Raw genomic sequence first — 12,853 nt, 5'->3', positions numbered from 1 at the left:
AGCCATGACCAGCCCAGTCCCACTTCAGCTTCGCGGTCTTAGCACCCACATCTGCAACGCGGGTTTTGGAGCGCAGTTCGGTGTTTCTGATGCAGTCAGTTCTACGAACACCCAAAATACTGCGCTCCATTGCCCGTTGGCAAACCTTGAGCCTGGATTTTTGAGCTTTAGTCTTTTGACGAAGTTTGAGCGCCGTAAGTAAGGATGGGCAGAATGCACATATCGACGAGTTTACGCTTTAGCGACAGTGGAAGGTTGCCCTTCATTAGCGTCTTCATGGACCAGAAGCTCTTCCAGGCATTATCGATACGCCTATCGATTTCTCTAGACTGCCTGTTTTCGAAGGACGCTATCTGGCCCAAGTAAATGTACTCATCGACATACTGCATGTCTTGCCCATCAACCGTGACCTTACGTTTCACGCTATTGGTGAACTGTGTCTTTGCTCTATTCATTGTAAGTCCAACCTCAAGGCTCGCCGTGCTCAGATCTTGGAGCATTTTTTGTAATTGGGATGCAGATTGGGCGAACAAGACAATGTCGTCAGCAAACCGAAGGTTGGATAACTTTTGGTCGCCAACATCAATGCCCATTTTCTCCCACAAGACCGCGAGTTTTTGGAACCGGTAAATTTAAATAAAAAAAAACAGTCAAATGTGATAACGGAAGACAAAGTCACATACAATATAAAATGTAAAGGACATAAAACTAATGCATGATAAGAGAGATAGAAATATTATCTTATCATTTTCATTTCCTCCCAGAAATGTCACTATTTTTTCTGTCCTGTACTCAGCGGCACTTTGCCCACTATTCATACAAAATTACCTGTTATTGTTGTGTTATTTAGGCACTTGTCCCACCGCCGACGATGAGCGAGAAGCGAGTAGAGCGAGTAACTAGAAACGAGTGGGTGAGCAGCGAGAAGCGAGTGTAGTTTTGTCGCTGGCTGTAAGCGAGTGTTCGAGTGTGACGGGCGATTACTCGCTCCACTCGACTCGCTCGTGCGGGGCGGCCGCCAAGCTGACATCGCTGAGCGAGTATCTATAGCTCAGCGAGTTTTATAGCTCTTGTCGCTGCGACAAAAGATGTAAAAGCGAGTTCTCGCCGACAGTGTGAACAGCCAGCGATCAACTATTAATATATGTGTCTCTTTTACTCACACAGGATCTTATATCTTTTGTTCGCTTCTTGAGCGAGAAAATAGTCGATAGCCAATCGTTACCTCGCTGGCGGTGAGACAACTGCCTATTGTACTGACCAGTGAAGTAGACGGACGCTTCGTTACAGACTAAACCGGAGAAATTAATATTCATGGATTATTTCTATCCCTCTTTAATATTAGATCTATAGTAGGCCCCTAAAGTAGATGGACGATCTGGTAACGAAGAAAAAACCTGGGAGCCAATAAGTCCAATAACCAGTAATGGACGTCTTCCGTTTGTTATGATATTATGATGAATTTTTTTTTTAACAGACATTGAAAAACTTTGGGACCTGATAATATCGGAAGTTCCGGCATTTGCGTGGGATGATGATGACGATACCCTTGCAAGTACTGTCAAGTCTAGGAGCACAAAGAAACCTACCACGAAGGAGACCGCCATTGTAAAGGTATCAAAGATAGAATACAGGAGAGTCAAAAGCCTTAGTAGACATGATACAAGCGCCGCAACCAAAAGCGAATTCTAGGAGATGCTATTGGAAGACGAAGCGTGGGTTGGCCCTCCATAAGGTGCGCTGATTGATGATGATGATCTTTTCTTTTTTTTTATTCGACTGGATGGCAAACGAGCAAGTGGGTCTCCTGATGGTAAGAGATCACCACCGCCCATAAACATCTGCAACACCAGGGGTATTGCAGATGCGTTGCCAACCTAGAGGTTTAAGATGGGATACCTCAAGTGCCAGTAATTTCACCGGATGTCTTACTCTCCACGCCGAAACACAACAGTGCAAGCACTGCTGCTTCGCGGCAGGATTAGCGAGCAAGATGGTGGTAGCAATCCGGGTGGACCTTGCACATGGTCCTACCACCTGCAAAAATCTGATCTGATGAAGGTTGAAAGAGTCTGTTGTATTCGGGCGGCGTAAGGCCGGGCTATGCGAGCCGAGCCTGCATTACAGTGTTCGGCTTGAGAAGCCTCATCCCGGGGTGTTCAGTGGGCATCGCGGTGTCACTTCGCACTCCCGTGGAGTCCCATAATGACAACGTGGGAACTTAAGTGGTTCTTAGTGGGTATCTCCCTTGTGGGCGAGTTCCACATACTCTTTGTTTCCACAAACAGGGCTAGATGCATAATACTAACAATAGACGTCTTTCGGCTGACAACATTGTTCATTATGATGAAGACACATGCTCTGCTGTATCTGCTGCACATGTCGTGCTTTTGCTCTGATGTATTTGTGCGCCTAATGCCAAGGTGTATTACAAGCATAAAATGTAATATTATGTTAATAAGCGATGAGGCTAAAGCCATATTGTCATTGTACCGGTGCTCGTGTTAGCATTCATCAACTCTTTCTACCCTCATCTTATACCGTATGATTAAAAAAATGGTAAATGCAATTGTGCTTTCGAGTGCGCTAGACAATGCGGCCTCAGGTTCTCTTTTGAAGGCTTTTCCATTCTGTTCTGATGATGGAAACATTAGTTTACGAGTGCACAGGTTTAAACCAGTTGTTTTGATTGCAGCGAGGCTCCATGGCTGTTGTGATCCTCAAAGATTCGAAAGAAATTCCCCCTTACGCATTGCCTGGAATAACGCCAGGGCATGAGATGAGCTTGATGGTGACCATGGCCAGAGATGTACCAATAAAAAAACCTCTTCCGGAACCTGGTATGTTCTTTTTTAACAAACGTGTTTTCTTTAAAATAATATCGGCGGTTCAATTCCAATAATTGAGATTAGCTTCTGCAAAATATATTCTGCTGTGTATGTGATGCAACAACAATTAATAGACGCAGACTTTTTTCTTCTTCTGTTATATGGTGCTTGGATGAGTGGCAAAATTCGTCGCATTTCAAATGAAACTACTCCATTAACCTCTTTACCACCACAATCATCCAGTCATAACAGCCAATGGAATGCCTCACACGCCACGGTCATCTATACATGACTAACATTCAACTCAAAATTCATACTTCTGCAATGGAATAAAATAATTCTGCATTCTGCATTTCTGCATAGTAATTCTAATCCAATGTTAAAATATAATATATACATTTTTAGTGAGATTTCTCTAGTAAATCCCGTTTCAGAGGTGGCTCTATGGAAATATTACCGTTGGGTCGACTGGGCTCGCAGACACGGTCTTTACGAGGCATACGATTGTCCTCGAACGAGGTTCCTGAAAGTTAACGGCCTCCTGAAGTTGTCCTACGCACCACACCTACTGGATGTTCAGAGCACAGAATCGGTACAAATTATAATCGAACTAATTAGACTTTCTGTTACGGGCTAGTTGGCGCTGGTATTCTGAGGTTGGACAACGTTGACGTTTGGTTCACGTTTGTGATTAGATGAATAACTAAATGAGCCAATGAGGGCTTTCACCACGAAATACAGATAGGTAGTTCAGAAGTCAATCTGTTGTATGTACTCCACTTTTCATACCTACGCTTGGCGGTCGCTCTAAGGTTGTCAACTATGGCTTATGCACCAAAAAACTATCGTGTTAGTGGCACTCTTATCTAGTTGTTTAATTTATTGTTAAGAATGAAACGGGAAGAATGGAAAAATAAATTAATAACTAAAATATTTTAATTAATTTAAGTTTACGGATATAGACACCTGTAAAGTTACGTTTGATCCAATGAATTACTATACTTAATAGTTACTTATTCTCTTATTGTACTTAAGTTTTTTTTGTATTTTTTGTTAAAAGGTATTTACAGACCAAACGAACTACGAAAAAAGTGAAACAAGAGTACATACAAAAACTTTAAGCTGGCAGCTCTATGATTAATAAACTTAAAGAACCTAATTACAGAGCTGTAGTCTATAGACCGTGGTTTGATTTCATCCGTGAATTTATAGCTAAAGCTTCTGCGACAATATTAAATAATTTTTCACTTCTCATGCTCGTAAAGTTTGTGTTTATGCTGGATCTAGGCGACATAAAATGACTTTTTATGCTCTAGTGCATAAAGTAAAATCCAATATAAATCTAAAGGCGTAAACAGCCACAAACAAAAAAGGTTCTACACATTTTTTTAAATACATATTTTTTCCTCTCTACGTATCTATCCACCCTCACCTCGTCTCGGGTAAAATGACTCGTTTTATGCTCTACTATTTATACAATTTTGTTTGCAGATAACAGCAGGATTCCGTGACGAGCACGATAAAGGAACTCAAGTAAATAAAACTATTTTTTGACCAATTATAATAAAGGGATAGAATTGTAGCGACTCTTATCGCCATCTAGTCGTCATAGAGAACAATTGCAACATCCGTCATTGTGCTACCTATCGAAGTTTTTCAACTAGAACGCATATCCTACTCCTATTTATATTATAAATGCGAAAGTTTGTGTGTATGTTTGTTACCCTTTCACGCTGAAACGGCTGGACGGATTTGGATGAAATTGGGTATATAGATAGCTGGACATCTGGAATAAAACAAGGGCTCCTTTTTTCCCGATATTCTCACGGGGTAGAGATAAAATCTCGAAACAACAACCGCTGGGCATGAAATTTGACATGATTGTTTTTAATGTAACGTCACTTCATTCGTGGTTTTCAAACCACGATTTAATTTTCGGGAATCCCACGGGAATTTTAAAAAATCCCGAAAATTCAGTTCAGCTGTTAAATCTAATGATTAACGTGTGCGAAGCTGCGGGTAAACACTAGTATTAAATAAAATAGAAAATTAGAGAAAAAAAAACTTTTTCATAAGTACCTCAGTAAAATGTATGGCAAACGCAAATAGAAAGTAAAGTAAACAACAATAAACAAGTGGGAAAAGATAAAATTTGCCAGTGACGATGTTAATAATACCTGACGTCTTATATTGGCAGCTATGGATTATGATCAGAAAGTTTTTATTCTTTATAAAAATCATATGAAGTAAGTAAGTGGCTGCACCTTAGCTTGCCCGAACGAACGAATTAAGAAAAAAAAAAGTGGTTGCAATATCGTTACGATACAAATGCTGTGATGGGGAATAGAGAACATAGACTACTAAGATATATATTATATGCAACTACTAAGATATATATTATGTTAAATGTGTTAAGTTTTTCTTTTATTGTTTAATTGTTTAAATGTAGGTATCTACATATTGTTTAATATTTTTTTATAGATTTTGTAGCTCATAATTAATATGTTAAAATTTTGCATGCCTATGAGGCAGATCATAGTGTAGTTATATATATAACAACTGTGGTCTTGCAATAAAAATATTTCATTTCATTTCATAGACTTTTCCAGAATCTTATATTACTGTTCGCGACCAATCACATAACAGTATAGGAGTAGAAAAAATACTAAAAGCTAATTATGGAGTGGGCAGCAGCGGAGGAGATAATTCACAAGGCGGTTGTGTGAAATTTAATATTTAATAAAGAATAAATGATTACAATTAATTTTATTTCTAAGATTATCCTAAATGTCTTAATGACCCGATGTTAGGTGTCGAAAAAGCACTGAGCACTCGCGTGGTTTGGTTTTAAGGACGGCGCGATTGCCGTTCCGCAATAACACTCTTGATGCATTCGATGCGCCGGTGACGCGTTGTGACGTATCGACAGGATGACGTACGCGGTGACGTAGCGGTGTGACGTATAGGGTTATACACCTAACAAGCTTTTTTTAATTATTACTGTACAGAAAAAAGGAGGAAAAGACCAGACTCGCTCGGCCACTGGTTTAAATGCAGCTGCGCAGACACAGCAAAAGGAAGAGCTACGAGAATGGGTGCCGTTTGACAATGTAAGCTACATAAATCTACGATACGACATACAATAATCAACAGCTACGTTTGAACATGACACAATATTTAGCTTCTCCTAATATTTCACAGGTACACGAATTAACTAAGAATTTGAGCATCCTCTATTACCCCTCCATGTTTCAATTCACGTCCACGGCAAGTGCGCCACCCATGAGGATTACAAGAGTTCCTCTAAGCAGGTGAAATAACGTGATTATATTTTTTTGCAAAAAAATATATTTTGAATACACTTTTTGTCGTTGATTGTACTCGATGCATGCAAAAGTATTGTATTGTATTACTTTCATAAAACATATGAAAATAATAGCTAACAAAACAAAGTACAAAGGCGAAATTATCCCTTAAAGGGATTTCTTTCAGTTATCCATCGAACAATGACCAGATGATGGAAACATTAGAAGTGTAGATTGGGTTAAAATGCGAGTATATTTAGTAAACAGTTGATTAAAAAATATTAAGTGTATAGTCGCTATCAGGTGGTCAAAAATATTGGCACGTGCACTCTAACATTAAGGTATTAGAGTTCATGTTTCGATATTTTTAATCACCTTGTCCGCTCCGAAATATCTGATGGCGACTGTACGTACGGGTAAAAAGCACGGGTAGCAAAGAATCCATTAAAAATAATATTCCGTCAAAATGTATCTAATTTTTACAGAGCATTGGACATAGTGGCCCCTAAATCCGCTCCCCTTTACCTACAATTAGACGGGCCAGAGGAGAACTGTTTGAGGTTATCCCTGAGCATGCTGCATCCCAGAGTAATGCTGGACTGTGGGATACCAGTGCTCGACTTTATAGAGCCAGCATACCTGATATTGGAAAGGTTTGAGTGGTTCATAGACAACGAGGTGCCGTTAGCCAAGGCGTTCGTGAGCACCAGAGGGTACGATACTGTCGAAGTGAAGTTCTTGCCTGGAAGACATTTTTGCAGGTAAGAAAAATACATTAAGTACAAATTTTTGCAACTGAATAGTCAAGTTGGTATAGTCAAGGAAACTGAATCACATACCAGGGTGGAACCTTTTCATAACCAATTTCTCTATAGTTTCTTTGGCAGATAGGTATATGGGATGTCAACAGAAGCGCATGGTTAAGTTCGAAAGATCGATCATTATCACATTTATCACTGTGAATGTAACTAAATCTACATAAATCGCCGAAGTAGGGAGTTACTAAAATTCAGTCACCTAAAACACAGGTCTTTATCTAGTTTGTGTGTCAGAATATTTGATTATTCTCTTGACTTATCTACACAAACTTACCTTAATTACTGTGCTTTGTATGTTGATTGTACAATAAATCCTATCTTACTTTTATTTTCTTATGTAATTTCGCAAATAAATTCCAATTTTCATTTACATCAAATAGGCTCTGGGTTCACTCCCGTATGAACTGGCACGTGGCATTGCTGAGCGATTCCTCGCTACTCCTCGGCACCAGGGACACGATTCAGGCAGCCGCCAGCCACGAGTGTCCTTGGGTCGCCAGGTTTTTGTCTAACCTGAGCACATCGTTCGCCAACTGGATTCGCATTAGCAGATCCAATACAAGCATACTTTCAGTCGATAGAGAGTTCTACAGGTAATTTTTCATTTTTTTTTTTCAAAAGTCAATATGCCAACGAGGTGTTAGGCCACAAATGCCCATAATTATTTCCAACCCACGTACCACTGCATAAGTTTCCTCTCAGAACGAGATGTTCCAAACAATAGTTCATTAAAATAAATTTGTTAATTCCTATTTATCCAATTTTCAATGAAACTGTTAACTAGCCAAAGTATTTTGATCGTGAAAGAATAGAATAGAATAGAATATATTTATTTGCAAAGAATAAGTAGTTACATAAAATATCATTAGGTGGTGTTGAGACAATAGGCAGCTTATTCTGCTATTTCTAATTATAGCATGCAAAAATAAGTGTTAAGTTTAAGGGTAAGTGAGAAACTCCTTTACACTATATTATGTGTTATTTTGTTTGAAAACAATCCTGTAAAATTGATATTTTCTAAGAAAATTGCATTAAATCATTCAATGCGTTCAATTAATGCGTCTTTGTACTTATAATTTGTTGTAAATTGTATGTAATTTTTGTACTGATTTCTGGAATGCAATTAAGAATATTTGCATTGTATTGTATTTTTTTGATCCACTATGATTTTCAACTTTGTGTATCTGCAAAAGCTACAATTTCGCTTGTAGTAGCTTTTAATCTTAAAGCAGTAACTTAACCGTAACTGTGGTTAAGTTTGTTCTCTCCTTTTCTCAGATCGTATCAGCCGGATCTAACGTGGGATTGCGAATTGGTAGGCTACGATAAGCATTTCCTGCACTGGATGTTTCGTCAAGCCTTACAGTCTCTCTTGATGAGACGAATGTCAGCGGCAGACTTCTATGCAGCCAGCGCTGTTTTGAGGTATTTTCATTTAAACGATTACGTGCTTCCACTACATTCGGGATCTGCTGATTACATTATAACTTTTCAACCATTGATTGATTTTTGAGCATGTGTATTGTCTAAACTGAAGCCAACTGTATTATTAACACACTGTTCATTGGTTCAAAATATTAGTAGGTACGCAAAAAGCTAATTTAATATTTAAGTAAAATTTTTACTCTTCTCTCTTTTCAACGTGACGTTATCTGGACGTTTTGGTATTTAATTAGTTGTTTAACTCAATGATTGACGTCACGCATATTTTACGTCATTATCTTTTAGAAAATCAGACCGGCTACCGACCTGCCGATTCCGTTTTATTATACCTGGAATAAAACAGATAATAATGGAAACCTGCTGCAATGCAATACAAAATGTACCTACCATTTGTCACATACCTACCGACCCGGGTCGGCAAGAATGCAAACAATCTACAGCATCGCCAATGAAAACATCCTCGTCGGCTGGAGAGCTAGTGACAGTGAACCCTCTGTTCTGTTCTTGCAGAATAGAACAGAATCGGTAGACCTGCTAGACAACCTTAAGTGTTTTACAAGCTTTTTATTATTTCAATTCAGGCTTGTTTTACAAAATACTTAGTCAATTTACATGATAATAGACTTTTTGGCCCTCAGATTGTCTGTAGTCTTGGTATTTATGTTATATATGTAGACGATTTGGTACCTACTGACCCATTCAAACCAATTCACAGAAAATATCTATGTGACCCTAACTTCGGAATGCCTGACAAACCTCCAGTTAAAAAGTCACTGAGGGAAATAGTGGCAGCAGATCCTTGTGATTGTGTTATGCCTGAAGTTGAGGAGATGGAGGAGATAGAAGAGGAACAGGTTCAAGAAGCGGAGGTTGGAAATTAATGATAGATGCCTGAAGATAAAAATATGTTTAAAGTTGTTTACCTACCTCAGTGGCAATAAGACATCCGTCATAAATCTCTGCATAATAAACTACAAACAATTAATTTACTCACCCGCGCCCTTACAGTGGCTTTGTCTATGTAACAAAATGTGTGTAGGTACAAGCCACTCCTCCTTCTCCATGCTGTAAGAATAATACATCACACAAACTTAAACTATTATCACCACCACACTACGCTGACAAATTTCAAACTCAACCAGAGTCCAGATTCATCATCAGAGCAACACAACCGTTTACCATTACTATCAAATGTATTTTTGTTTGTATCAAAACAAAATCGTTACGCAAATAGTGGTCATGGCATGTTTTTTTCACAGGGGAAAAACGTGCTTTAGGTATCATCTTTCAGTTTCTTCTTCAAATTAAAGTACTCATTGACCCGAACAGATATTATGGTAAAGTGTACCAATGACAACTTTAATTCGCTGCAGTTATTTTAACGACTGGCAATCTATTTACGATCATAACACCCATTAGGCTAATGGCTCAATTTACTATAGTTTGAGGGCAATCATGATATTTGAAATGGCTTTTGCGACAGTCTTAAAATCAACATTAGTAACAAATGTGATGAAATCTAGTTGGGATAGATCAAAAACTACCTAATACATTGAAATATTGCTTGTATGTAAAGAGCGCTAAATCACTGGTATGGAAATCAATCGATTAATGTCGATTATTGATAGACGAACAGATAGACTAAACAAAACGTAATCTTTTCCATTTTTACTTTTCTGGCTGTGGGACTCCAAAAATACTTTATTTATATAGCAGGTAGATGACGGTGAAGAAAAACCACTGGTAGATGCTGAAATTATGGACCAACTTCTCAAACCTCCTGTCTATCCTGTTACCTCTCAAGTCTGCGAGCTGGCGACGGAGGAGCTGCCCTGTGGAGTATTGAAAGAGGAAAGAGAGAAAGTCATCAAGAAACATGAAGCAGCCACAGTGTTACAGGCCTACTGGCGCGGCACTTGGGTCCGCAAATGCCTGTCTGGACATGCAGTTCTTACACCGGAGATATTTAAATCTGTAGGTTGAATCTAATTGATTTTAGTACAGTAAAGTACAACATTCCAATAAAGAGCGCAGGTCACCCAAACTCAAACTGTACTATCATAATTTTCCACAAATATTTAGATTTCCCCATATATTTTTTTTTTCAATTTCATTTTATTTGGATTTTCCTTCTTTGGACTGAAAACCAGCAGCTCTGCTGAGTCCTTTACCTCTTCATAAATTATTTGTATCTATTTATTTCATTGTATTTTGTTCTGATATATTTTTGGCTTTGTGAGTAAACATTCTTTTTTTTATACATAATCTTAATAAAGCGCTAATTTCACAAATTCAGATTATTGAGCTTATTACAGGTTGCTAGAAATTAAACGTCTCACAATTCTCGTTTCATCACGTATCTCGTCTCATAAAAAGGTTATAAATCTAAGACAATTTGACAACTTCGGCCTGTTTGGATTACCTTTTATGGTATAAGTCCTTTTTAGGTTTGAGTTCTAATTAGTGCCAAAATCTGCTCTGGTTCTTCAAAGAGATAACTATAAATATACATTTGAATTTTGGCTTAATTTTGTATTTCCAAGTGGCTCATGATGTTAAAATCTTGTTGTGATTGAAATAATGTTCTTCGATATATTATACCAGTGTTACATTCTTTTCAGCTGATGGAAAACGCATTTGGAAATATAGAGTGCCTCTCTGCTTTGATGAACGAATTCTTTGGCATGTATCCTGGAGCCAAATACGCTTATTCTATCGGATCAGCGTTAGGGGGAGTGTATGGTTTGCAGCAACACACTGGAACTTCCTTAGTCACACCTCTATGCAAGTGGATCCCATATTTCCAAGGGGTTTTCTACTGTCACGCACCCGTAAAGGCTCATTTTGACGTTAACAGTACTTTACAGTTCCATAATGTGGCTGTGTATGATAATGATACTGGTTCGCAATTACCACAAGCGTACGGTGCGCATATTACATTTGACGTTGTACCAAATAACCATGGGTTAGTACTTTTATAGCAGTTTGGTAGTCATTTTGGCTTAACTTTTATATTGTGTGGTTGCCTTAAAGCGAATTATATTAAGTAGTTGCTTATACACGAATTATTTTATTTTAAAGGCTAGTAATTTTATTACATCTTAAAGAATGACAAGTTTGTATGAAGATTTTGTTAATTCCATTTTGAGCCTCCTACAAAGCTCCTACATTTTCTTCTAGTAATTATTTTCTTTTAGGGTCATTATTTTTAATTTAAACAACAGGATAAAGTAAAGTTGTTGTTGACCTGATGCAAGATAATTTTGAAAATTTCAGCTACACAGTAATGGGACACGGCACGCTGAATAATCCAGCTGGAATATATTTCGATGTTTCTTGGCAACTCACAGTCCTGACTTCAGTAGACAACGTCTTCCACATTTGCGACAGCAGCGACATGGATTTCTGCAAGGAAATGCCGCTGCAGCCAGCAACCAAGCTGCACATTGACGAGATATTTATCCCAAACAGAAGGGACATCTTAGGTGGCATCCAGTTGTCTGTGTTGAAACACGAAGCTGTGAGCTTTAGGGCTGCTGCTACTTCCCCTGATGTAAAGTATACTTTGTAAAAGAAATGATTGTTATTATTAAAGGGCGGAAGATGGATGCAATGTGGTGACGAAAGCATAAGATGGATAAGACTTTTATGAAATTTCGATTAATATTTTTGTATAAAATTGTACAGAAATTTGAGTGATGGTACTGATGGTGATGGTCATTGGTGTCAACTGTCTCATGATATTTATAAAAGATGATAAAGATGAAAAATAATCAATTTTTTGTAGTTGGATATGATAGCTGTCCTCCGCTCAACGTCCGAGGGTGAAGTCGAGGAGGTAGACCGATGCGCCGGCAAAGGGGAGTTGTATTGGCCTTATATCAGACTAGAGCCGGCACCGCCACCTGTTTTAACCAGCGCTAAGAGACGTTCTTGCTCCCAATCACACGCCAATATCGAGGTACAGCACAAAACAGTTATGACAGAAACAGGATACCATTTCAGACGGTTCCATCTGTGCAAGGATGGCGGCAAAATTAAATAGTAAATATTACTGAATAATATTAAGATATTAATTTCACAGTTTTGTCGCACCTACGATTCGGACCTATAAGAATGAGCATGAAATTTTCCATTACATTATACAGTGACAAAATCGGTGAATCCCTTTTCTTTAATTGAATGGTACAATAATGACATCTTGTATATATTACAATGTGTGGCCCAGAACCGGGGATAATTTAATAACAGAGGCTCTAGAGGTCACCGGTAATTGTATCGTCATGGCCCCTCTTAATTAAAATCAAAACTTAACTTTTGTTTTTTTTCCAACAAACTTAATCGTAAATTCAATGTACGCCATCCTAGAACCCAGCTGACGTCGCCTGTCACGCTACAAATATCAAAAATTTTGCTTCTTCGAATAAATTTTAAAGCGTAATAAAAAAATAAAATACTT

At 38.2% G+C, this 12,853-nt stretch overlaps 1 protein-coding gene across 1 annotated transcript in view; it reads left to right on the top strand.

The window, feature by feature from the left end:
• Positions 1 to 12,853, top strand: part of LOC141428844 (uncharacterized) — a 38,504-nt gene that overhangs the window by 17,412 nt on the left and 8,239 nt on the right. The window contains exons 7-20 of the mRNA XM_074088875.1: positions 1,478 to 1,614; positions 2,696 to 2,840; positions 3,263 to 3,420; positions 4,320 to 4,361; positions 5,837 to 5,938; positions 6,030 to 6,139; positions 6,619 to 6,894; positions 7,332 to 7,544; positions 8,230 to 8,376; positions 9,110 to 9,263; positions 10,108 to 10,368; positions 11,016 to 11,359; positions 11,671 to 11,947; positions 12,182 to 12,355. Of these exons, the coding sequence (XP_073944976.1) occupies positions 1,478 to 1,614; positions 2,696 to 2,840; positions 3,263 to 3,420; positions 4,320 to 4,361; positions 5,837 to 5,938; positions 6,030 to 6,139; positions 6,619 to 6,894; positions 7,332 to 7,544; positions 8,230 to 8,376; positions 9,110 to 9,263; positions 10,108 to 10,368; positions 11,016 to 11,359; positions 11,671 to 11,947; positions 12,182 to 12,355 (2,540 nt within the window). The remainder of the gene's footprint in view (positions 1 to 1,477; positions 1,615 to 2,695; positions 2,841 to 3,262; positions 3,421 to 4,319; positions 4,362 to 5,836; positions 5,939 to 6,029; positions 6,140 to 6,618; positions 6,895 to 7,331; positions 7,545 to 8,229; positions 8,377 to 9,109; positions 9,264 to 10,107; positions 10,369 to 11,015; positions 11,360 to 11,670; positions 11,948 to 12,181; positions 12,356 to 12,853) is intronic.

This window comes from Choristoneura fumiferana, chromosome 6 (assembly GCF_025370935.1).
Source record: "Choristoneura fumiferana chromosome 6, NRCan_CFum_1, whole genome shotgun sequence".
Taxonomy (NCBI): Eukaryota; Metazoa; Arthropoda; class Insecta; order Lepidoptera; family Tortricidae; genus Choristoneura; species Choristoneura fumiferana.
Note: the sequence above shows the minus strand (reverse complement) of the source record. Positions and strands in the feature narration are given on the sequence as shown.